This window comes from Molothrus aeneus, unplaced genomic scaffold (genome assembly GCF_037042795.1).
Source record: "Molothrus aeneus isolate 106 unplaced genomic scaffold, BPBGC_Maene_1.0 scaffold_34, whole genome shotgun sequence".
Taxonomy (NCBI): domain Eukaryota; kingdom Metazoa; phylum Chordata; class Aves; order Passeriformes; family Icteridae; genus Molothrus; species Molothrus aeneus.
The window spans coordinates 1,902-28,933 of record NW_027099005.1 but is presented as its reverse complement, the minus strand read 5'-3'; the positions used below and the strand labels follow the sequence as shown (position 1 = coordinate 28,933).

General features: G+C 52.7%; 2 protein-coding genes across 2 annotated transcripts; one reads left to right on the top strand and one right to left on the bottom strand.

The window, feature by feature from the left end:
- LOC136570401 (FXYD domain-containing ion transport regulator 3-like) lies at positions 1-6,168 on the top strand. Its single transcript, XM_066570881.1, has 7 exons — positions 1-82; positions 541-570; positions 1,327-1,350; positions 2,123-2,197; positions 4,222-4,252; positions 5,289-5,332; positions 5,423-6,168. Exons 1-7 carry the CDS (start codon positions 43-45, stop codon positions 5,428-5,430), a joined length of 252 nt encoding a protein of 83 aa, XP_066426978.1. The 5' UTR covers positions 1-42; the 3' UTR covers positions 5,431-6,168.
- Positions 6,167-27,032, bottom strand: LOC136570412 (leucine-rich repeat LGI family member 4-like; the record flags this gene model as incomplete). The annotated part of the gene is made up of 5 exons (XM_066570890.1): positions 6,167-9,880; positions 13,753-14,261; positions 23,301-23,311; positions 23,476-23,629; positions 26,677-27,032. Coding segments are annotated over 5 exons (1,333 nt in total), but the record flags the coding sequence as incomplete, so codon positions are not given.

The window sequence follows — 27,032 nt, the reverse complement described above, 5'->3', positions numbered from 1 at the left end:
CAGTCCATCCCAGTCTGTGCCAGTTCCCTCAAAGGTCTCGGAATGGAGCGAGAACGGCTGCGGGCACTGGTGATACTGGGAGGTACTGGGAACGGACTGGGACGGACTGGGAACAGACTGGGAGGGACTGGGAGATACTGGTTTATACTGGGAGGGGGCTGGGGGGGAACAGGGAGGGGATTGGAAGATACTGGGATAGACTGGGAGGGACTGGGATGGACTGGGAGGGGACTGGGATGAACTGGGATGAACTGGGAGGGGTTTGGGTTATACTGGGATGGAACTGGGAGCAACTGGGAGGGACTGGGAGGGAACTGGGTTATACTGGGGGGGACTGGGACAAACTGGGAGGAACTGGGAGGGGATTGGGGAGTTACTGGGAGGAACTGGGAGGGAACTGGGATGGACTGGGAGGGAACTGGGATGAACTGGGATGGACTGGTCTGAACTGGGATGGTTTTGGGGGGGGTCACTGGTCTGAACTGGGCCCAGTGCCCCCCCCATACTGGTTTAACTGGTGTCCCCTCCCCCATCCCCCAGTGCTGTCCCTGGCCAGAGGGGACCCCCCCGGTGAGTGACTGGGCTATACTGGGCTATACTGGGCTATACTGGGCTATACTGGTTTATACTGGGTTATACTGGGCTATACTGGTTTATACTGGGCTGTACTGGGTTATACTGGTTTATACTGGGCTATACTGGGCTATACTGGGTTATACTGGGCTATACTGGGCTATACTGGTTTATACTGGGCTATACTGGGCTATACTGGGCTATACTGGGCTATACTGGGTTATACTGGTTTATACTGGGCTATACTGGGCTATACTGGGCTATACTGGGTTATACTGGGTTATACTGGGTTATACTGGTTTATACTGGGCTATACTGGGCTATACTGGGTTATACTGGGCTATGCTGGGCTATACTGGGCTATACTGGGCTATACTGGGTTATACTGGGTTATACTGGGTTATACTGGGCTATACTGGGCTATACTGGGTTATACTGGGCTATACTGGGCTATACTGGGAGGGACTGGGAGGGACTGGGACTGGACTGGGAGGGACTGGGAGGGATTGGGATAGAAAGCCCAAACTGGTTTATACTGGGAGGGAGGGTCCACACTGGTCCATACTGGTCCGTACTGGTTTATACTGGTCCATACTGGTTTATACTGGGAGGGAGGGTCCATACTGGTCTGTACTGGTTTATACTGGTTTATACTGGTCCGTACTGGTTTATGCTGGTCCGTACTGGTTTATGCTGGTCCGTACTGGTTTATACTGGTCCGTACTGGTCTCTGACCCCTCCCCTCCCCCCCAGGTGCCTCCAGTCCATTCCAGTACGGTGAGTGCGGAACTGGGGCAAACTGGGAGGGCCCCAAATGTCCCAAAGTGTCCCCAAATGTCCCCAAAATGTCCTCAAAGTGTCCCCAGGTGTCCCCAAAGTGTCCCCAAGCTGTCCCCAGGTGTGTCACCGGTGTCCCCAAGGTATCTCCAAATTGTCCCCACGTGTCCTTGAGTGTCCCCAAGTTGTGCCCAGGTGTCCCCAGCTCTCCCCAGGTGTCCCCAAAGTGACCCCAAGTGTCCCCAGGTGTGTCACAGCTGTCCCCAAAGTGTCCCCCAGGTATCCCCATAGTGTCCCAAAGTGTCCCCAAAGTGTCCCCAAGCTGTCCCCAGATATCCCCAAGGTGTCCCCAAGGTCTCCCCAAGCTGTCCCCAGCTGTCCCCAGGTGTCCCCAGATATCTCCAAGGTGTCCCCAAGGTGTCCCCAGGTGTCCCCAAGGTGTCCCCAGATATCCCCAAGGTGTCCCCAAGGTCTCCCCAAGCTGTCCCCAGCTGTCCCCAGGTGTCCCCAGATATCTCCAAGGTGTCCCCAGGTGTCCCCAGGTGTCCCCAAGGTGTCCCCAGATATCCCCAAGGTGTCCCCAAGGTCTCCCCAAGCTGTCCCCAGCTGTCCCCAGGTGTCCCCAGATATCTCCAAGGTGTCCCCAAGGTGTCCCCAGATATCCCCAAGTTGTCCCCAGATATCCCCAAGGTGTCCCCAGCTGTCCCCGAGCTGTCCCCAGGTGTCCCCAGCTGTCCCCAGGTGTCCCCAAGGTGTCCCCGTGTGTCCCCAGACTGGTGTCACCTGCGCGTCGGTGGCCTCGTGGTGGCCGCGGTGCTGAGCGTGCTGGGGGTGGCCGTGCTGCTCAGTGAGTGACACCTGTGTCATTGTCACCTGTGTCACCTGTGTCACCTGTGTCACCTGTGTCACCAGTGTGTCATTGTCACCTGTGTCACCTGTGTCACCTGTGTGTCATTGTCACCTGTGTGTCACTGTCACCCGTGTCACCTGTGTCACTGTCATTGTCATTGTCACCTGTGTGTCATTGTCATTGTCACCTGTGTGTCACTGTCATTGTCACCTGTGTGTCATTGTCACCTGTGTGTCACTGTCATTGTCACCTGTGTGTCACTGTCATTGTCACCTGTGTGTCACTGTCACCTGTGTCACCTGTGTCATTGTCATTGTCACCTGTGTGTCATTGTCATTGTCACCTGTGTCATTGTCATTGTCACCTGTGTCACCTGTGTCACCTGTGTGTCATTGTCATTGTCACCTGTGTGTCACTGTCATTGTCACCTGTGTGTCATTGTCACCTGTGTCACCTGTGTCACCTGTGTGTCATTGTCACCTGTGTGTCACTGTCACCTGTGTCACCTGTGTCATTGTCATTGTCACCTGTGTGTCATTGTCATTGTCACCTGTGTCATTGTCATTGTCACCTGTGTGTCACCTGTGTCACCTGTGTGTCATTGTCACCTGTGTGTCACTGTCACCTGTGTCACCTGTGTGTCACTGTCACTGTCACCTGTGTGTCATTGTCATTGTCACCTGTGTCACCTGTGTGTCATTGTCACCTGTGTCATTGTCATTGTCACCTGTGTGTCATTGTCACCTGTGTCACCTGTGTCACCTGTGTGTCATTGTCATTGTCACCTGTGTGTCACTGTCATTGTCATTGTCACCTGTGTGTCACCTGTGTCACTGTCATTGTCATTGTCACCTGTGTCACCTGTGTCACCTGTGTGTCACTGTCACCTGTGTCACCTGTGTCACTGTCATTGTCACCTGTGTGTCATTGGCATTGTCACCTGTGTCACCTGTGTCACCTGTGTGTCATTGTCACCTGTGTCACTGTCATTGTCACCTGTGTGTCATTGTCATTGTCACCTGTGTCACCTGTGTCACCTGTGTCACCTGTGTGTCACTGTCATTGTCATTGTCACTGTCACCTGTGTCATTGTTATTGTCACCTGTGTGTCGCTGTCACTGTCACCTGTGTCATTGTCACCTGTGTCACTGTCACCTGTGTGTCAGTGTCACTGTCACCTGTGTGTCACTGTCACCTGTGTGTCATTGTCACCTGTGTCACCTGTGTGTCACTGTCATTGTCACTGTCACCTGTTCGTCATTGTCATTGTCACTGTCACCTGTGTGTCATTGTCTGTCACCTGTGTGTCACTGTCATTGTCACCTGTGTCATTGTCACTGTCACCTGTGTGTCACTGTCATTGTCATTGTCACCTCTGTCATTGTCACCTCCGTGTCACCTGTCTCTATCATCTCCCTGTGTCCCCTCCCCGTGTCAGTGTCGCCTGTGTGTCACTGTCATTGTCATTGTCACCTGTGTCCCCTACCTGTGTCATTGTGATTGTCACCTGTGTCATTGTCACCTCTGTGTGTCACCTCTGTGTCACCTGTCTCTGTCATCTCCCTGTGTCACCTGTCATTGTCCCCTCCCCGTGTCATTGTCACCGGTGTCATTGTCCCCTCCCCGTGTCATTGTCACCTGTGCCACCTGTGCCACCTGTGTCACCTGTGTCCCCTCCCCGTGTCATTGTCACCGGTGTCATTGTCCCCTCCCGGTGTCATTGTCACCTGTGTCACCTGTGTCCCCTCCCTGTGTCATTGTCACCGGTGTCATTGTCCCCTCCCGGTGTCATTGTCCCCTGTGTCACCTGTGTCCCCTCCCGGTGTCATTGTCACCGGTGTCATTGTCCCCTCCCGGTGTCATTGTCCCCTCCCGGTGTCATTGTCACCTGTGTCACCTGTGTCCCCTCCCTGTGTCATTGTCACCTGTGTCACCTGTGTCCCCTCCCCGTGTCATTGTCACCGGTGTCATTGTCCCCTCCCGGTGTCATTGTCACCGGTGTCCCCTCTGTGTCCCCACAGGTGGGAAGTGCAAGTGCCGGAGCAAGGCCAGGTGGGACCTTGGGGACACTGGGGACATTTGGGGACATTTGGGGGATTTGGGGACATTTTGGGGACATTTGGGGACTTTTGGGGACCTTGGTGGGACTGGGGACAATTGGGGACATTTGGGGGATTTGGGGACATTTGGGGACTTTTATGGGGATTTGTGTGCACTGGGGACTTTGGGGACACTTTGGGGACACTTTGGGGACATTGGGGACATTTGGTGGATTTGGGGACACTTTGGGGACACTTGCGGGGTTGGGGACTCTTTGGGGACATTGAGACGGTTGGGGACATCAGGGACATTTGGGGACACCTTGGGGACACTGGGGGGATTTGGGGACATTTGGGGACATTGGGGACACTTGGGGGGATTTGGGGACATTTGGGGACATTGGGGACACTGGGAGGGTTGAGGACATTTGGGGACACTCGGGGGGGATTGGGGACATTGGGGGTTTGGGGACACTTTGGGACATTTGGGGGATTTGGGGGTTGGAGATTTGGGGGCAATTTGGGGACACTTGGGGGTTTTGGGGACATCGAGGGCTTGGGGCCATTGGGGACATTTTGGGGACATTGGGGGACAGTGTGGGCCCTGGGGGTTGGGGACATTTGGGGACACTTTGGGGACACTTTGGTGGGATTTGGGGTTGGGGACACTTGAGACTTTGGGGACATTTGGGGACATTTTGGGGACATTTTGGGGACATTGGGGACATTCCGGGGATTTGGGGTTGGGGACATTTGGGGGAACTGGGGACACATTGGGGACATTGAGAGGGTTGGGGACATCTGGGGCCTTTCGTGGGGATTTGGGGACATTTTGGGGACATTTGGGGACATTTTGGGGACATTTTGGGGGACACGGGGGGGGATTTGGGGACATTGCGAGGGTCGGAAACACAATTGGGGACACTTTGGGGACATTGAGAGGGTTGGGGACACTGGGGACATTGGGGCGTTTGGGGACGCTCTGGTGGCGTTTGGGGACACCTTGGTGGCATTTGGTGACACCGATCTGTCCCCTCCCCCCCCCGCAGCCGCCGCCGCCCCCCCCCGGAGCTGCCACCCCCGGCGGGGACAGGTGAGCGTCCCCCCCCCCCACCTTGGGGACACCTTGGGGACAGCGCGGAGGGGACGGCGCCACCCCCTGACCCCGCCCCTCTCTCCACAGGAGCCTGAGATGTCCCCAAGGGGCCCCAAAATGGCCCCAAGGGTCACCAAGGGTCACTAAATGGCCCCAAAATGGCCCCCAGATGTCCCCAAATGACCCCAAAATGTCCCCAAATGTCTCCAAGTGTCACCAAGTGGCCCTAAAATCTCCCCAAAATGGCCCTAAAATGTCCCCAAATGGCCCTAAAATGGCCCCAAATGTTCCCAAATGGCCCCAAAATGGCCCCAAATTACCCCAGATGTCCCCAAGTGTCACCAAATGGCCCCAAAATGGCCCCAAATGGCCCCAAATGTCCCTAAAATGCCCCCAAAATGGCCCCAAATGTCCCAAAATTACCCAAAATGGCCCCAAATGTCCCTAAAATGGCCCCAAAATGACCCCAAATGTCCTCAAGTGTCACCAAATGGCCCCAAATGTCCCCAAAATGACCTGAAATGTCCCAAAATGGCCCCAAATAGCCCCAAAATTACACAAAATGACCCCAAACTGTCCCAAAATGGCCCCAAATGTCACCAAATGTCACGAAATGGCCCCAAATCTCCCCAATTGTCCCAAAATGTCGCGAAATGGCCCCAAAATGACCCCAGATGTCTCCAAATGTCCCCAAAATGTCCCAAAATTGTCCCCAAAATGGCCCCAAATGTTCCCAAATGGCCCCAAATATCCCCAAGTGTCCCCAAATGACCCAAAATGGCCCCAAAATGACCCCAGATGTCCCCAGCAAAGGCAATGAATAAAAACGAGTGAAAAAAACCCGGATTTTGGTCACTGGGGGAGGGGACAGTGGTGGCACCAGGAGGGGACACGAGGCCTTGGGGACATCGGGGGTGACGGCGGCACCGGGGACACCGAGGCGATGGCGGCACCGGGAGAGGACACGAGACCAGCGGTGACACTTTGGGGACATCGGGACATGGTGGCACCAGGAGGGGACATTGGGTCAATGGTGGCCTTGGGGACATTGGGTCAGTGATGGTGGCCTTGGGGACATTGGGGTGATGGTGGCACCAGGAGGGGACACTGAGGTGATGGTGACTTTGGGGACATCAGGGTGATGATGGCCTTGGGGACATTGGGTCAACGATGGTGGCCTTGGGGACATTGGGGTGACGGTGGCTCTGAGGTCATCAGGTCAGTGGTGGCCTGGGGACATCGATTGATGGTGGCACCAGCAGGGGACACAAGGCTCATGGTGACATTGGGTCAGTGGTGGCCTTGGGGACATTGAGGCAATGGTGGCACCAGAAGAGGACACGAGACCAGTGGTGACACTGAGGTGACAATGGGTGGCCTTGGGGACATTGAGGCAATGGTGGCACCAGGAGGGGACACAAGGCCTTGGGGACATTGAGTGATGGTGGCAGCAGGAGGTGACACAAAGCCAAGGGTGACATTGGGGTGACGGCGACTCTGGGGACATCGGGCCAGTGGTGGTGGCATTGGGGACATTGGGGCGATGGTGGCCTTGGGGACATCGGGGCCATGGTGGCACCAGCAGGGGACACAAGGCCCTGGGGACATCGGGACCATGGTGGTGGCCTTGGGGACATCAGAGAGATGGTGGCACCAGGAGGTGGCATTGGGTCAATGGTGGCCTTGGGGACACTGGGGTGATGGTGGCACCATGAGGGGACATTGGGGTGATGATGGCCTTGGGGACATCAGGACAATGATGGCCTTGGGGACACTGGGAGGATGGTGGCACCATGAGGGGACATTGGGGTGATGATGGCCTTGGGGACATTGGGTCAATGATGGTGGCACCAGGAGGGGACACTGGGGTGACGGTGGCTCTGGGGACATCAGGACCATGGTGGCCTTGGGGCCTTGGGGACATTGGGAGGATGGTGGCACCAGGAGGGGACATTGGGTCAGTGGTGGCCTTGGGGACATCGAGGCCATGGTGGCACCAGAAAGTGACACAAAGCCAAGGGTGACATCGGGGTGACAGCGACTCTGGGGACATTGGGTCAGTGGTGGCACCAGGAGGGGACATTGGGGCCATGGCGGCCTTGGGGACATTGGGTCAACGATGGTGGCCTTGTGGACATCAGAGAGATGGTGGCACCAGGAGGTGGCCTTGGGGACATCGGGGTGATGGTGACTTTGGGGACATCAGGGTGATGGTGGCCTTGGGGACATTGGGTCAATGATGGTGGCCTTGGGGACATTGGGTCAACGATGGTGGCCTTGGGGACACCGGGGTGACAGCGGCACCAGGAGGGGACACCGGGGTGACAGTGGCTCTGAGGTCATCAGGTCAGTGGTGGCCTTGGGGACATCGATTGATGGTGGCACCAGCAGGGGACACAAGGCACCAGGAGGGGACATTAATGATGGTGGCCTTGGGGACATCGGGGCCACGGTGGCACCAGGAGGGGACACAAGGCCCTGGGGACATTGGGGCCATGGTGGCCTTGTGGACATTGGGGTGACAGTGGCTCTGGGGACATCGGGGCCATGGTGGCCTTGGGGCCTTGGGGACATCAGGGCCATGGTGGCACCAGAAAGTGACACAAAGCCAAGGGTGACATTGGGGTGACAGCGACTTTGGGGACATTGGGTCAGCGGTGGTGGCCTTGGGGACATCGGGGAGATGGTGGCACCAGGAGGGGACACGAGACCTTGGGGACATTGAGTGATGGTGGCCTTGGGGACATTGGAGCATTGGTGACACCAGGAGGGGACGTTGGGTCAATGGTGGCCTTGGGGACATCGGGGCCATGGTGACACTGGGAGGGGACACTGAGGTGACAGTGACTTTGGGGACACTGGGTCAGCGGTGGCCTTGGGGACATTGGGTTGATGGTGGCACCAGGAGGGGACATCAGGGTGACAGTGGCTCTGGGGACACTGGGTCAGTGGTGGCCTTGGGGACATCGGGGCCATGGTGGCACCCGGAGGTGACATCGGGTCGCCGGTGGCCTTGGGGACAGGGCGTGAGGGTGGCCCCAGGTCCCTGCAGCTGCACGGGGCCGTGGTGGCACTGCCATCCCCGTGGTGTCACCAAAGTGTCCCCATGGTGTCCCCTGATGTCCCCATCTCCATGGTGACCTGGTGGCCACCACCCTCAGCGGCCACCTGGTGTCCCCAGGTGTCCCCTCATGTCCCCACGCCCTCGGTGACACCGCAGACCCAGATGTCCCCTGATGTCCCCATCTCCATGGTGACGCGGTTGCCACCATCCCCACGTCCCTCCAGCTGCCACCACAGATCCCCGTGATGTCCCCAGATGTCCCCATCTCTACAGCATCGTGGTCACCACCATCCCCACGTCCCTCCAGATGCCACCCGGCTGTCCCCAGGTGTCCCCTGATGTCTCCTGATGTCCCCATCTCCACGGTGATGTGGTGGCCACCATCCCCACGTCCCTCCAGATGCCACCACATGTCCCCTCGGTGCCCATGTCCTCAGTGATGTGGATGTCCCCAGGTGCCCCCAGGTGTCCCCTAGGTGCCCATGTCCTCGTGTGTGGTGGGACGTGGATGTCCCCAGGTGTCCCCAGGTGCCCCCATCTGTCCCCAGGTGTCCCCTAGGTGCCGATGTCCTCTGTGACATGGATGTCCCCAGGTGCCCCCATCTGTCCCCACGTGTCCCCAGGCACCCCCTAGGTGCCGATGTCCTCAGTGACGTGGATGTCCCCAGGTGTCCCCAGGTGTCCCCCAGGTGCCAACGTCCTCGGTGACATGGATGCCCCCAGGTGTCCCCTAGGTGTCCATGTCCTCGTGTGTGGTGGGACGTGGATGTCCCCAGGTGTCCCCAGGTTTCCCCAGGTGCCCCCAGCTGTCCCCAGGTGTCCCCTAGGTGCTGATGTCCTTGGTCACATGGATGTCCCCACATGTCCCCAGCTGTCCCCATCTGTCCCCAGGTGTCACCTAGGTGCCGATGTCCTCGATCACATGGATGTCCCCAGGTGTCCCCAGGCGCCCCCTAGGTGCCGACGTCCTCGGTGACGTGGATGTCCCCAGGTGTCCCCATCTGTCCCCAGGTGTCCCCTAGGTGCCGATGTCCTTGGTCACGTGGATGTCCCCAGCTGTCCCGAGGTGTCCCCAGCTGTCCCCAGGTGTCCCCAGGCGCCCGCTAGGTGCCGATGTCCTCAATCACATGGATGTCCCCAGCTGTCCCCAGCTGTCCCCAGCTGTCCCCAGGCGCCCCCTAGGTGCCGATGTCCTCGGTGACGTGCGCGTAGACCTGGGTGGCGCCCTTGAAGCTGGTGGCCAGCAGGAAGTGCCGGTGGCCGGCGGCGACGGGGACGAAGGCGCGGGGCGAGGGCGCCGGCAGCTCCTGCTCGGGCTCCAGGCGCCCGGCGGCGCCCAGGCGGAACACGCGGCTCGGCGCGAAGTCGTTGCCCAGCAGGACGTAGCGGTGGCCGGCCAGGAGAAGCGGCTGGAACACCAGGGAGCCGCGCGCCGGCACCGCCTGCACCTCGCGGAACATGGAGCCCTCCCAGCGCATCACCTGCCGAGGGACCGGGGCATGGGTGGTGAGGCCATCGGATGGCGGTGGGACCAGGGGATGGGTGGTGGGACCACGGGATGGGTGATGAGGTCATCGGATGGTGGTGGGACCATGAGATCAGTGGTGGGACCAGGGGATGGGTGGTGGGACCATGAGATCAGTGGTGGGGTCAGGGGGTGGTGGTGGGACCAGGGGATGGGTGGTGGGACCAGGGGATCACTGGTGGGACCATGGGGTGGTTGATGAGGTCATCGGATGGTGGTGGGACCATGGGATGGGTGGTGGGACCATGGGGTGGGTGATGAGGTCATCGGATGGGACCAGGGGATGGGTGGTGGGACCAGGGGATCACTGGTGGGGTCAGGGGATGGTGGTGGGACCAGGGGATGGGTCATGGGATCAGTGGTGGGACCATGGGATGGGTGATGGGTCATGGGATCAGTGGTGGGACCATGGGATGGGTGATGGGACCATGGGATCAGTGGTGGGACCATGGGATCGGTGATGGGTCATGGGATCAGTGGTGGGACTATGGGATGGGTGATGGGACCATGGGATCAGTGGTGGGACCATGGGATCGGTGATGGGTCATGGGATCAGTGGTGGGACTATGGGATGGGTGATGGGACCATGGGATCAGTGGTGGGACCATGGGGTGGGTGATGGGTCATGGGGTGGGATGAGTTGGGTTGGGCTGGGTTGGAGCCCTCCCAGTGCCATCACCTGGAGATGGGCAGGTGGGGTTTGGGGTCGTGAGGTCAGTGGTGGGACCTTGGGGTCCATGATGGGGTCATGGGATGGTGGTGGAACCATGGGATGGGTTGGGTTGGGTTGGGTTGGGTGGGGTTGGAGCGCTCCCACCACCATCCCCTGCACATGGGGTCACAGGGTCAGAGATGGGCTCACGTGACCCTGATGGACCCCTGTGGTCTTGTGGTGACCATCGTGACTGTGGTGGCCCCACATGACCCTGGTGACCACCCTTGACCACATGACCTTGATGGAACCCCATAACCACATGACCCTGCTGACCCTCTGTGACCTTGATGGACCCCCATGACCTTGATGGACCCCCATAATCCCATGACCTTGATGGAACCCCATAACCACATGATCCTGCTGACCTCCATGACCTTGATGGACCCCCCTGACCTTGATGGAACCCCATAACCATGATGGATCCCCATAACCCCATAACCATGATGGACCTCCATAACCCCATAACCCCAATGGACCCCCATAACCCCATGACCCTGATGGAACCCCATAACCCCATGACTCTGCTGACCCCCATGACCACATGACCTTGATGGACCTCCATGACCACATGACTCCATAACCACATAACCCTGATGGACCCCCATAACCACATGACCATGATGGACCCCCATAACCACATGACCCTATGACCCTGATGGACCCCCATAACCACATGACCTTGATGGACCCCCATAACCCCATGACCCTGATGGACCCCCATAACCACATGACCTCAATGTACCCCCATAACCACATGACCCTGCTGACCCCCATGATCTTGATGGACCCCCATGACCACATGACCCCATGACCTTGCTAGAACCCCATAACCCCATAACCATGATGGACCCCCATAACCACATGACCCTGCTGACCCTCCATGACCTTGTGGACCTCCATAACCCCATGACCTTGATGGAACTCCACGACCTTGATGGGACCCCATAACCACATGACCCTGCTGACCCTCCATGACCACATGGCCATGGTGGAACCCGCATGACCCCATGACCCTGGTGGAACCCCATAACCACATTACTTCAATGTACCCCACAACCCCGTGGCCGTGCCGAACTCCCATGACTTTGATGGACCTCCATAACCCCATGACCTTGATGGACCTCCATAACCACATGACCCTGATGGAACGCATAATCTTAAAAGAACCCCATAACCACGTGACCCCATAACCCTGATGGACCCCCATAACCCCATGACCCTGATGGAACCCCATAACCCCATAGCCATGATGGAACCCCATGGACCCATGACCCTGATGGACCCCATAACCCCATAGCCATGATGGACCCCGATAACCCCATAACCCCATAGCCATGATGGCACCCCATAACCCCATGACCCTAATGGAACCCCATAACCATGATGGAAACCCACGGACCCATGACCCTGATGGACCCCATAACCCCATAAACCCATGACCTTGATGGAACTCCAAACCCCATAACCATGATGGACCCTGATAACCACATAACCCCATGACCTTGATGGAACCCCATAACCCCATGACCCTAATGGAACTCCATAACCCCATAGCCATGATGGAACCCCATGACCCCGTGACCTTGATGGACCTCCATAACCACATGACCCTGATGGGACCCATAATCTTAAAAGAACCCTATAACCATGTGACCCCATAACCGTGATGGAACCCCATAACCCCATAACCATGATGGACCCTGATAACCCTATAACCCCATGACCCCGTGACCTTGATGGACCTCCATAACCACATGACCCTAATGGAACCCCATAACCATGATGGACCCCGATAACCAAATAACCCCGTGACCCTGATGGAACCCCATGACCCCGTGACCTTGATGGACCTCCATAACTATATGACCCTGATGGAACCCATAATCTTAAAAGAACCCCATAACTACATGACCCCATAATCCTGATGGAACCCCATAACCCCATGACCCTGATGGAACCCCATAACCATGATGGACCCTGATAACCAAATAACCCCATGACCTTGATGGAACCCCATAACCCTGATGGACCCCCATAACCCTATGACCCTGATGGAACCCCATAACCCCATAGCCATGATGGAACGCCATGGACCCATGACCGTGATGGACCCCATAACCCCATAGCCATGATGGACCCCGATAACCCCATGACCCTAATGGAACTCCATAACCACATAGTCATGATGGACCCCCATGGACCCATGACCCTGATGGACCCCGATAACCACATAACCCCATGACCTTGATGGGACCCCATAACCCTGATGGACCCCCATAACCCTATGACCCTGATGGAACCCCATAACCCCATAGCCATGAAGGAACCCCATGACCCCATAACCCCATAACCATGATGGACCCCGATAACCAAATAACCCCATGACCCTGATGGAACCCCATGACCCCGTGACCTTGATGGACCTCCATAACTATATGACCCTGATGGAATCCATAATCTTAAAAGAACCCCATAACCACGTGACCCCATAATCCTGATGGAACCCCATAACCCCATGACCTTGATGGGACCCCATAACCATGATGGACCCCCATAACCCTATGACCCTGATGGAACCCCATAACCCCATAGCCATGAAGGAACCCCATGACCCCATAACCCCATAACCATGATGGACCCCAATAACCAAATAACCCCATGACCCTGATGGAACCACATAACCCCATGACCTTGATGGAACCCCATGGACCCATGACCCTGATGGACCCCATAACCCCATAACCATGATGGACCCCGATAACCACATAACCCCATTACTTTGATGGAACCCCATAACCCCATAACCCTAATGGACCCCCATAACCCCATGACCCTGATGGAACCCCATAACCCCATAGCTATGATGGAAACCTATAACCCCATAACCCTAATGGACCCCCATAACCCCATGACCTTGATGGACCCCCATAACCACATGACCTTGATGGACCCCCATGACCTTGATGGACCCCCATAACCACATGACCTTGATGGACCCCCATGACCTTGATGGACCCCCATAACCACATGACCCCGTGACCCTGATGAACCCCCACAACCTCCATGAACCCCAAACCCCCCCCCCACCACCCCCTCCCCACCCCGTTCCTCACCTTGGCGTCCCCCAGGAACCTGGTGAGACACAGGAACACGCTCCCCCTGACTCGGAAGTGCTTGGCCGCGTACACGTCGGGCACGTGCGGGATGTCCGTGTGCGGCACGAAGCCGCCGCCGCTCCACAGGTACACCTGGGGCCTCCTGGCCGCGCTGCACACCACCAGCGCCGCGCGCCCGCCCAGCTCCAGGAACTCCAGGTGCGTGTCGCGCCGCCACGGCCGCAGCGCCTGGTGCGGGTAGAAGGCTCCGGAAGCCCAGCGGAACACGGTGCTGGTGCCGCCCTTGGAGCTGTCGGCCACGCCCAGGTAGAGGTGGCCGCCCAGGCGGGCGGCGGTGACGGCGTGGGGACGGCGAAGGTGGCCCTGGCCCAGGGACTGGTGGCGCACGAAGGAGGAGCCGGGGCCGCCCGAGCGGCGCCACACCCAGGAGCCGCCGCGCAGCTGGGCCACCACCAGCAGCAGCGTGTCACCCACCGGGACCGGGTGGCAGGACACCGGGGAGGAGCCTGGGGGGCGGAGGGGGGTCAGTGGGGACAGGGGGGACGTTGGGGACGTTGGGGACGTTGGGGACGTTGGGGACATTGGGGATGTTGGGGACACTGGAGATGCTGGGGACATTGGGGATGTTGGGGACATTGGGACATTGGGGATGTTGGGGGCATTGGGGATGTTGGGGACATTGGGGACGTTGGGGACATTGGGACATTGGGGATGTTGGGACATTGGGGATGTTGGGGACATTGGGGTCATTGGGACATTGGAGATATTGGGGTGATGGGACCTTGGGGACATTGGGGACATTGGAGATGTTGGGGACATTGGTGATGTTGGGGACGTTGGGGACATTGGGGATGTTGGGGATGTTGGAGATGTTGGGGTCATTGGGGTCATTGGGACATTGGAGATATTGGGGTGATGGGACCTTGGGGACATTGGGGACATTGGAGATGTTGGGGCTGTGGGGACATTGGGACATTGGGGACATTGGGGATGTTGGGGACATTGGGGATGTTGGGGACATTGGGACATTGGGGACGTTGGAGATGTTGGGGACCCTTGGGACCTTAGGCACCTTGGAGATGTTTGGATGATGGGACCTTGGGGACATTGGGGACATTGGGGATGTTGGGGACATTGGGACATTGGGGACATTGGGGATGTTGGGGACCTTTGGGACCTTGGGCACCTTGGAGATGTTGGAGATGTTTGGATGATGGGACCTTGGGGATGTTGGGGACCTTTGGGACGTTGGGGACCTTGGGGACATTTGTGGACCTTGGGGACGTTGGAGATGTTGGGGTCCTTGGGACCTTGGGGACATTTGAGAACCCTGGGGACCTTGCAGATGGGGTAATGGGGACATTGGGGACCTTGGGGACATTGGAGATGTTGAGGACCTTGGGGACCTTGGGAATATGGAGGATGTTGGGGACATTGGAGATGTTGGGGTGATGGGACCTTGGGGACACTGGGGATGTTGGAGATGCTGGGGGCACTGGCGACAGTGGGGACCTTTGGGACCTTGGAGACACTGGAGACGTTTGGATGATGGGACCTTGGGGATGTTGGGGACCTTGGGCTCATTGGGACATTGGAGATGTTGGGACCTTGGGAACCCTGGGGACCTTGGGGACATTGGGGATGTTGGGGACCTTGGGGACATTGGGGACCTTGGGGATATTTGGCATCTTTGGGACCTTGGAGGCACTGGAGAGGTTGAGGACCTTTGAGACTTTGGGGACCTTGGGGGCATTGGGGGCATTGGGGACATTGGGAATATGGAGGGTGTTGGGGCCATTGGAGATGTTGGGGTGATGGGGACATTTGAGGACCTTGGGGACCTTGGAGATGTTGGGGACCTTTGGGACGCTGGGGACCCTGGGGACATTTGGGGACCTTGGGGACATTTGTGGACCTTGGGGACACTGGAGATGTTGGGGACCTTGGGGACCTTGGGGACACTGGGGGCACTGGGGACAATGGGGGGACTGGGGACATCGGAGACATCAGGGAGCTTGGGGACATTTGAGGACCTTGGGGACCTTCGTGATGTTGGGGTAATGGGGACACTGGGGATCTTGGAGATGTTGGGGACATTTGAGGACCTTGGGGACCTTGGGGACATTGGAGATGTTGGGGACCTTGGAGATGTTGGGGACCTTGGGGACATTTGTGGACCTTGGAGATGTTGGGGACCTTGGGGACATTGGAGATGTTGGGGACATTGGGGACCTTGGGGACATTGGAGATGTTGGGGTCCTTGGGGCCATTTGGGGACCTTGGGGCCATGGTGGCGCTGCCTTTGTTGTTCCCAAGGCCACCTCGGGGTCCCTCAGCCCATTTTGGGGTCCCTCAGCCCATTTTGGTGTCCCCAAGGCCACCTCGGGGTCCCTCAGCCCATTTTGGGGTCCCCAAGGCCACCTCGGGGTCCCTCAGCCCATTTTGGGGTCCCTCAGCCCATGTTGGGGTCCCCAAGGCCACCTCGGGGTCCCTCAGCCCATTTTGGGGTCCCTCAGCCCATGTTGGGGTCCCCAAGGCCACCTCGGGGTCCCTCAGCCCATTTTGGGGTCCCTCAGCCCATGTTGGTGTCCCCAAGGCCACCTCGGGGTCCCTCAGCCCATTTTGGGGTCCCTCAGCCCATTTTGGGGTCCCTCAGCCCATGTTGGTGTCCCCAAGGCCACCCCGGGGTCCCTCAGCCCATTTTGGGGTCCCTCAGCCCATTTTTGGTGTCCCCAAGGCCACCTCGGGGTCCCTCAGCCCATTTTGGGGTCCCTCAGCCCATTTTTGGTGTCCCCAAGGCCGTTTCTGGGCTGTCACCGTCACCCCTGGTGTCCCTCAGGCTCCATCTTGATGTTCCTCATCCATTTTCACCATTCCCACCCCATTTTTCACCATTTCCCCCCCATTTTCCCCCCATTTTTTTTCCATTTTCCCCGTTTTTCCCCATTTCCCCCTTTCTCCCCAATTTTTAGATTTTTTTTCACCGTTTTTCTCCATTTTCCCCCCATTTTTTCAATTTCCCAACCATTTTCCTTTGGGTTTTTCCCATTTTTTCCCTCTTGTTTTCCATTTCCCCCCATTTTCCCCCATTTTTACCCCAATTTTCATTTTTCCTTTGCTTTTCCCCATTTCTCCTTTGTTTTACCCCATTTTTTCCTTTGCTTTTCCCTATTTTTACCCCATTTTTCTTGTTTTTCCCCATTTTTCCTTTGTTTTACCCCATTTTCCTTTGTTTTACCCCAATTTTTACCACATTTTTCCTTTGTTTTACCCCAATTTTCCCCCATTTTTCCTTTGTTTTTCCCCATTTTTACCCAATTTTCCCCATTTTTACTCAATTTTTCCTTTGTTTTACCCCATTTTCCCTTTGCTTTTCCCCATTTTTACCCCATTTTTCCCCATTTTTCTCAATTTTTCCTTTCTTTTTCCCCATTTTTCTTTTGATTTTTCACAATTTTTACCCCATTTTTCCTTTCCCCATTTTTCCTTTGTTTTACCCCAATTTTTCCTTTGTTTTTCTTCATTTTTCCTTTGTTTTTCCCCAATTTTTCCTTTAGTTTTCCCCAATTTTCCCCATTTTTACCCCATTTTTCCTTTGTTTTCCCCCTTTTTCCCTTTGCTTTTCCCTATTTTTACCCCATTTTTCTTGTTTTTCCCCATTTTTCCTTTGTTTTACCCCAATTTTCCCCCATTTTTCCTTTGTTTTTCCCTATTTTTACCCAATTTTCCCCATTTTTACTCAATTTTTCCTTTGTTTTACCCCATTTTCCCTTTGCTTTTCCCCATTTTTACCCCATTTTTCCCCATTTTTCTCAATTTTTCTTTTGTTTTTCCCCATTTTTCTTTTGTTTTTCACCATTTTCCCCCATTTTTCCTTTCCCCATTTTTCCTTTGTTTTACCCCATTTTTCCTTTAGTTTTCCCCATTTTTCCTTTGTTTTACCCCATTTTCCTTTGTTTTACCCCAATTTCTCCCCATTTTTCCTTTGTTTTACCCTATTTTTACCCCATTTCCCCCATTTTTACTCAATTTTTCCTTTCTTTTACCCCATTTTTCCTTTGTTTTACCCCATTTTCCCTTTGCTTTTCCCCATTTTTACCCCATTTTTCCCCATTTTTCTCAATTTTTCCTTTCTTTTTCCCCATTTTTCTTTTGATTTTTCACAATTTTTACCCCATTTTTCCTTTCCCCATTTTTCCTTTGTTTTACCCCATTTTTACCCCATTTTTCCTTTGTTTTACCCCAATTTCCTTTGTTTTTCTTCATTTTTCCTTTGTTTTTCCCCAATTTTTCCTTTAGTTTTCCCCAATTTTCCCCATTTTTACCCCATTTTTCCTTTGTTTTCCCCCTTTTTCCCTTTGCTTTTCCCTATTTTTACCCCATTTTTCCTTTGTTTTTTCCCCATTTTTCCTGTTTTGCCCCATTTTCCTTTGCTTTTCCCAATTTTCCCAATTTTACGTTGTTTTTTCCCAATTTTTCCTTTGTTTTACCCCATTTCCCCCCATTTTTACTCAATTTTTCCTTTGTTTTACCCCATTTTCCCTTTGCTTTTCCCCATTTTTACCCCATTTTCCCCCATTTTTCTCAATTTTCCTTTCTTTTTCCCCATTTTTCTTTTGTTTTTTCCCCATTTTTACCCCATTTTCCTTTCCCCATTTTTCCTTTGTTTTACCCCAATTTCCTTTCTTTTTCCCCATTTTCCTGCTTTTCCCCATTATTCCTCTGTTTTACCCCATTCTTACCCCATTTTCCCCCTTTTTCCCCATTTTTCCTTTAGTTTCCCCCATTTTCCTTTGTTTTCCCCCATTTTTCCTTTGTTTTACCCTATTTTTGCCCCATTTCCCCCCATTTTTACTCAATTTTTCCTTTGTTTTACCCCATTTTCCCTTTGCTTTTCCCCATTTTTACCCCATTTTTCCCCATTTTTCTCAATTTTTCCTTTCTTTTTCCCCATTTTTCTTTTGTTTTTCCACATTTTTCTTTTGTTTTTTCCCCATTTTTACCCCATTTTTCCTTTCCCCATTTTTCCTTTGTTTTACCCCATTTTCCCCCATTTTCCCTTTGTTTTTCCCAATTTTTCCTTTAGTTTTCCCCATTTTTCCTTTGCTTTTTCCCATTTTTCCTTTTTTTAACCCCATTTTTACCCCATCTTTCCTTTGTTTTTCCCCAATTTTTCCTTTGCTTTACCCCAATTTTCCCCCATTTTTCCTTTGCTTTTCCCTATTTTTACCCCATTTTTCTTGTTTTTCCCCATTTTTCCCCATTTTTCTCAATTTTTCCTTTCTTTTCCCCCATTTTTCCTTTGTTTTACCCCGTTTTACCCAATTTTCCCCATTTTTCCTTTGCTTTTCCCCCATTTTTCCTTTGTTTTACCCCATTTTTCCTTTGTTTTACCCCATTTTTCCTTTAGTTTTCCCCATTTTTCCTTTGTTTTTCCCCAATTTTTCCTTTGTTTTTCCCCAATTTTCCCCATTTTTACCCCATTTTTCCTTTGTTTTTTCCCCATTTTTCCTGTTTTGCCCCATTTTCCTTTGCTTTACCCATTTTCCCCATTTTTCCTTTGTTTTTCCCCATTTTTCCTTTGTTTTACCCCATTTTAACCAATTTTTCCCCATTTTCCTTTGCTTTTCCCAATTTTCCCAATTTTCTGTTGTTTTCTCCCAATTTTTCCTTTGTTTTACCCCATTTTCCTTTGCTTTTTCCCATTTTTACCCCATTTTCCTTTGTTTTACCCCATTTCCCCCCATTTTTACTCAATTTTTCCTTTGTTTTACCCCATTTTTACCCCATTTTTCCTTTGCTTTTCCCCATTTTTACCCCATTTTTCCCCATTTTTACTCAATTTTTCCTTTGTTTTTCCCCATTTTCCCTTTGCTTTTCCCCATTTTTACCCCATTTTCCCCCCATTTTTACTCATTTTTCCTTTATTTTCCCCCATCATTCCTTTGTTTCACCCCATTTTTCCCCCTTTTTTTCCCCATTTCCCCCAATTTTTTCCCATTTTTCCCATTTCCCCCCATTTTTTCCCATTTTCCCCCCATTTCTCTCACTGTTGATGCCGCTCTGGGCCCAGAACCTCCCCCCATTTTTCTTTGTTTTTTCCCCATTATTTCCCCATTTTCCCCTATTTTTTCTCCAATTTTTTTCCCAATTTTCCCCCAATTTTTAAATTTTTTTCATTTTTTTCCCATTTTTCCCATTTCCCCCCATTTTCCCCCATTTTCCCCCCATTTCTCTCACTGTTGATGCCACTCTTGGCCCAGAACCTCCCCCTCATTTTCCTTTGTTTTTTCCCCATTATTTCCCCATTTTCCCCTATTTTTTCTCCTTTTTTTCCCAATTTCCCCCCAATTTTAATTTTTTTTTCATTTTTTTCCATTTTTCCCATTTTTCCCCCATTTCTCTCACTGTTGATGATGCTCTGGGCCCAGAACTTCCCACCCCATTTTCCCCCAGTTTTTCCCCATTTTTCTCCCGTTCTTTTCCATTTTTTCACCATTTCCCCCCCTTTTTTGCCCATTTTCCCCATTTTCCCCAATTTCCCCATTTTTCCCCCCATTTCTCTCACGGACAGTGGGCACCCAGAACCTCCCCCCTTTTTTCCCCATTTTTCCTTTGATTTTCTTCATTTCCCCCCCATTTTTCCCTGGTTTTTTCCTATTTTCCCCATTTTCCCCATTTTCCCCATTTTCCCCCATTTTTTCCCATTTTCCCTAATTTTTTCCCGTTTTCCCCCCATTTCCCTCACCATTAACGACACTCTGGGCCCAGAACCTCTTCCCCATTTTTCCTTTGTTTTTCCCCATTATTTCCCCATTTTTTCCCCATTTTCCCCCATTTTTTACCCATTTTCCCCCATTTTTACCCACTTTTCCCCATTTTTTCTCATTTTCTTTCCATTTTCCCCCATTTTCCCCCATTTCTCTCACCGTTGATGCTGCTCTGGGCCCAGAACCTCCCCCTCATTTTTCCTTTGTTCTTCCCCATTTCCTCCATTTTTTCCCAATTTTTCCCAATTTTTTCCCCATTTTTCCCCCATTTTTTTCATTTTCTCCCCATTTTTTCCCAATTTCCCCCATTTTCACCCTGTTTCTCTCACTGTTGACGACGCTCTGGGCCTGGAACCTCCCCCCCCCCCATTTTTCCATAATTTCCCCCCATTTTCCCTTTGTTTTTCCCCGTTTTTTCCCCATTTTCCCCCTTTTTTCCGATTTTTTGTTGTTTTTTCCCCATTTTCCCCAATTTTCCTGTTTTTCCCCCCGTTTCTCTCACCATTGACAACGCTCTGGGCCCAGAACCTCCCCCTCATTTTTCCTTTGTTCTTCCCCATTTTCCCCCATTTTTCCCCAATTTTCCCCCATTTTTTCCATTTTTTCTGTATTTTTTCCCAATTTCCCCATTTTCCCACCCATTTCTCTCTCCATTGAAGATGCTCTGGACCTGGAACCTTCCTCCCATTTTTCCCCCATTTTTCCCATTTTCCCTTTGGTTTTTCCCCATTTTTCCCCATTTTCCCTTTGGTTTTTCCCCATTTTTTCCCCTTTTTCATCTTTTCCCCATTTTTCCCCATTTTTTCCATTTTTTCTGTATTTTTTCCCAATTTCCCCATTTTCCCACCCATTTCTCTCTCCATTGATGACGCCCTGGGCCTGGAGCCTTCCCCCCATTTTTCCCTCATTCTCCCCATTTTCCCCCAATTTTTCCCCCATTTTTTCCCATTTTCCCTTTGGTTTTCCCCCGTTTTTTCCCGTTTTCCCCCTTTTTTATTTTTCCCCATTTTTCCCCATTTTTCCCCATTTTCCCCCCGTTTCTCTCACCGTTGACGATGCTCTGGGCCCAGAACCTCCCCCTCATTTTTCCTTGGTTCTTCCCCATTTTTTCCCAATTTTCCCAAATTTTTCCCCATTTTTTTTTCATTTTCTCCCCGTTTTTTCCCAATTTCCCCCATTTTTCCCCCATTTCTCTCACCGTTGATGATGCTCTGGGCCCAGAACCTCCCACCCCATTTTCCCCCAGTTTTTCCCCATTTTTCTCCCGTTCTTTTCCATTTTTTCACCATTTCCCCCCTTTTTTGCCCATTTTCCCCATTTTCCCCAATTTCCCCATTTTTCCCCCCATTTCTCTCACTGACAGTGGGCACCCAGAACCTCCCCCCTTTTTTCCCCATTTTTTCCTTTGATTTTCTTCATTTCCCCCCCATTTTTCCCTGGTTTTTTTCCTATTTTCCCCATTTTCCCCATTTTCCCCATTTTCCCCCATTTTTTCCCATTTTCCCTAATTTTTTCCCGTTTTCCCCCCATTTCCCTCACCATTAACGACACTCTGGGCCCAGAACCTCTTCCCCATTTTTCCTTTGTTTTTCCCCATTATTTCCCCATTTTTCCCCATTTTCCCCCATTTTTTACCCATTTTCCCCCATTTTTACCCATTTTCCCCATTTTTTCTCATTTCCTTTCCATTTTTCCCCATTTTCCTCCCCATTTCTCTCACCGTTGATGCTGCTCTGGGCCCAGAACCTCCCCCTCATTTTTGCTTTGTTCTTCCCCATTTTTCCCCATTTTTCCCCAATTTCCCCATTTTTCCCCATTTTCCCCCATTTTTCCCTGTTTTTCCCCCATTTTTCCCTGTTTTTCCCCATTTTTCCACCCATTTCTCTCTCCATTGAAGATGCTCTGGACCTGGAACCTTCCTCCCATTTTTCCCCCATTTTTCCCATTTTCCCTTTGGTTTTTCCCCATTTTTTCCCCTTTTTCATCTTTTCCCCATTTTTCCCCATTTTTTCCATTTTTTCTGTATTTTTTCCCAATTTCCCCATTTTCCCACCCATTTCTCTCTCCATTGACGACGCCCTGGGCCTGGAACTTTCCCCCCATTTTTCCCTCATTCTCCCCATTTTCCCCCCAATTTTCCCCCCAATTTTTCCCTATTTTCCCTTTGCTTTTCCCCCATTTTTTCCCGTTTTCCCCCTTTTTTATTCTTCCCCATTTTTCCCCATTTTTCCCCATTTTTTCCCCATTTTCCCCCCATTTCTCTCACTGTTGAGAACTCTCTGGGCCCAGAACTTCCCCCTCATTTTTCCTTTGTTCTTCCCCATTTTTTCCCAATTTTTCCCCATTTTTCCCCATTTTTTTTCATTTTCTCCCCGTTTTTTCCCAATTTCCCCCGTTTTCACCCCGTTTCTCTCACCATTGACCACGCTCTGGGCCCAGAATCTCTCCCCCCATTTTTCCATCATTTCCCCCATTTTCCCTTTGCTTTTCCCCCATTTTTTCCCAATTTTCCCCCAATTTCCCCATTTTTTAATTTTTTTCCCCATTTTTCCCAATTTCCCCCGTTTCCCTCGTTTCTCTCACCATTGATGACGCTCTGGGCCCAGAACCTCCCCCCTCATTTTTCCTTTGTTCTTCCCCATTTTCCCCATTTTTTTCCCCAATTTCCCCATTTTTCCTTTGTTCTTCCCCATTTTTTCCCCATTTTTCCCCATTTTTTTTCATTTTCTCCCCGTTTTTTCCCAATTTCCCCCGTTTTCCCCCCGTTTCTCTCACCGTTGACAACTCTCTGGGCCCAGAACCTCCCCCTCATTTTTCCTTTGTTCTTCCCCGTTTTTCCCCCATTTCTCCCCCGTTTTTTCCCCATTTTTCCCCCATTTTTTTTTTCACTTTCTCCCCGTTTTTTCCCAATTTCCCCCGTTTTCCCCCCGTTTCTCTCACCGTTGACGACGCTCTGGCCCGGAACCGGCCCCCGAGCTGGTCCCACTCCAGGAGGGCGCAGGCGCCCAGCGCCGGCTGCGCCAGGAACACCCCGGGGTGGCCTTGGAGGGACACGGGCTCCGCACCCAGGGAGGAGAACGGCAGAGACTGGAACGGCCGCAGCTCTGGGGACAGCGGGGACAGCTTGGGGACAGCTTGGGGACATTGGGGACAGCGGGGACAGCTTGGGGACACAGCCAGGGACACGGGGACACAGCCAGGGACAGCTTGGGGACATTGGGGACACAGCCAGGGACAGCTTGGGGACATTGGGGACAGCTTGGGGACATCGCCAGGGACACGGGGACATTGCCAGGGACAGCTTGGGGACATTGGGGACACACACAGGGACACCACGGGGTGGCCTTGGAGGGACACGGGCTCGGCACCGAGGGAGGAGAACGGGAGAGACTGGAACGGCCGCAGCTCTGGGGACAGCGGGGACAGCTTGGGGACAGCTTGGGGACAGCTTGGGGACATTGGGGACAGCTTGGGGACATTGGGGACACAGCCAGGGACAGCTTGGGGACATTGGGGGCAGACCCAGGGACACGGGGACACACCCAGGGATATTGGGGACAGCTTGGGGACACTGCCAGTCCCCTGCCAGTCCCATTTTTAACCCTAAAATCCCCATTTTTAACCCCAAAATCCCCATTTTTGACCCTAAAATCCCCATTTTTCACCCCAAAATCCCCATTTTTGACCCTAAAATCCCCATTTTCACCCCAAATCCCCCAAATTTTCTCCCCGAGTCCCTCCCAGTCCCTCCCAGTACAAACCAGTCCCATTTTCCCCTCTAAAAATCCCCATTTTTAACCCTTAAATCCCCGATTTCCCCCCAAACCCCCCGGATTTCCTCCCTCCCGGTTCATCCCAGTACAACCCAGTCCAAACCAGTTTGTCCCAGTATAACCCAGTCCCATTTTCCCCCCCAAAACCCTAATTTTTAACCCAAAAATCCCCATTTTTCACCCCAAATCCCCCAAATTTTTCCCCCCCAATTGCCTCCCAGTTGCCTCCCAGTACAAACCAGTCCATCCCAGTTTGTCCCAGTATAACCCAGTCCCATTTCCCCCTCTAAAACCCCAATTTTTAACCCTAAAATCCCCAATTTTTAACCCTAAAATCCCCAATTTTTAGCCCTAAAATCCCCATTTTCCCCCCAAAACCACCCGGATTTTCTGCTCCCAGTACAAACCAGTACAAACCAGTACATCCCAGTGCAAACCAGTACATCCCAGTTCCCTCCCAGTACAACCCAGTATAACCCAATCCCATTTTCCCCTCTAAAATCCCCTTTTTAACCCTTAAATTTCCATTTTTTTTACCTGAAAATGCCCATTTTTTTTGACCTAAACCCCCCGGATTTTCTCCCCCCAGTATAAACCAGTACACCCCAGTTCCCTCCCAGTACAAACCAGTTCAAACCAGTATAAACCAGTCCCATTGTCCCCTCTAAACCCCAAAATTTTAACCCTAAAATCCCAAATTTTGATCAAAACACGTCCAATTTTCAACTCCCAGTCTCTCCCAGTATAACCCAGGCCCATTTCCCCCTATAAAACCAGTCCCATTTTTAACCCTAAAATCCCCATTTTTAACCCTAAAACTCCCATTTTTTTCCCAAAAATCCCGGATTTTCCACCCCCAGTTTGTCCCAGTTTGTCCCAGTACAAACCAGTCCCGTTTCCACTCCCAAAACCCCCATTTTTCCCCCCAAAAACCCCCATTATTAACCCAAAAATCCCCAATTTTTAACCCAAACCCCCCCGGATTTTTTGCTCCCAGTCCCTCCCAGTCTCCCCCAGTTTGTCCCAGTACAAACCAGTCCCATTTTTAACCCCTAAAATCCCCATTTTTAACCCTAAAACCCCCATTTTTAACCCAAAACCCCCCGGATTTTTTGCTCCCAGTCTCCCCCAGTTTGTCCCAGTATAAACCAGTCCCGTTTCCACTCTCAAAACCCCCATTTTTCACCCTAAAATCCCCATTTTTAACCCTAAAACCCCCATTTTTTTCCCAAAAACCCCCCGGGATTTTTTGTCCCCAGTCCCTCCCAGTTTGTCCCAGTCCCTCCCAGTCCTTCCCAGTCCTTCCCAGTCCCGTTTCCACTCTCGAAACCCCCATTTTTAACCCTAAAACCCCCATTTTTAACCCCAAAACCCCCGGATTTTCCTGCCCCAGTTGGTCCCAGTTTGTCCCAGTACAAACCAGTCCCATTTTAACCCCTTAAATCCCCATTTTTAACCCCTAAAACCCCCATTATTTTTCCCAAAACCCCCCGGGATTTTTTGCCCCCAGTCCCTCCCAGTTTGTCCCAGTCCAAACCAGTCCTGTTTCCACTCTCGAAACCCCCATTTTTAACCCTTAAACCCCCATTTTTAACCCCTTAAATCCCCATTTTTAACCCTAAAATCCCCATTTTTTTCCCAAAAAACCCCCGGATTTTTTGTCCCCAGTCCCTCCCAGTCCTTCCCAGTCCCGTTTCCACTCTCAAACCCCCCATTTTTAACCCTAAAATCCCCGGATTTTTTGCTCCCAGTCCCTCCCAGTCTGTCCCAGTTTGTCCCAGTACAAACCAGTCCCGTTTCCACTCCCGAAACCCCCATTTTTAACCCTTAAATCCCCATTTTTAACCCTAAAACCCCCATTATTTTTCCAAAAACCCCCGGGATTTTTTGCCCCCAGTTTGTCCCAGTTTGTCCCAGTACAAACCAGTCCCGTTTCCACTCTCAAACCCCCATTTTTTTAACCCAAAAATCCCAGGATTTTTTCCTCCCAGTCTCTCCCAGTACAAACCAGTCCCATTTCCACTCTCAAACTCCCCATTTTTAACCCTTAAACCCCCATTTTTCACAATAAAATCCCCATTTTTTTCCCAAAAATCCCAGGATTTTCCACCCCCAGTTTGTCCCAGTACAAACCAGTCCCATTTCCACTACCAAAACCCCCATTTTTAACCCTAAAATCCCCATTTTTAACCCTTAAACCCCCATTATTAACCCTAAAATCCCCATTTTTAACCCTTAAACCCCCATTTTTAACCCTAAAATCCCCATTTTTTTCCCAAAAACCCCCGGATTTTTTGCCCCCAGTCCCTCCCAGTCCCTCCCAGTCCCTCCCAGTCCCTCCCAGTCTGTCCCAGTCCGTCCCAGTCCGTCCCGGTTACCGCGCCGCTGGCACTGGAGCTGCTGTGGGCGGAGCTGCGCCAGGGCGGTGCCCAGGTGGGGGAGGGGCCCCCGGCAGCGGCCCTCGGGGGGGGAGGGGCGGGAGCCGCCCCAGGCCAGGAGCCAGCGCAGGGCGCAGTCGCAGCGCAGCGGGTTCCCGCGCAGGTCCCTGAAATTGGGGCAAAAACGGCACAAATTGGGGCAAAAATATCCCCAAAATATCCCCAAAATATCCCCAAAGTGGCAGCAGGGGGTTCCTGTGGAGGTCACTGAAAATGGGGCAAAAAGGGACAAAAATGGGGCAAAAATATCCCCAAAATATCCCCAAAATGGCACCAGGGGGTTCCCGCGCAGGTCC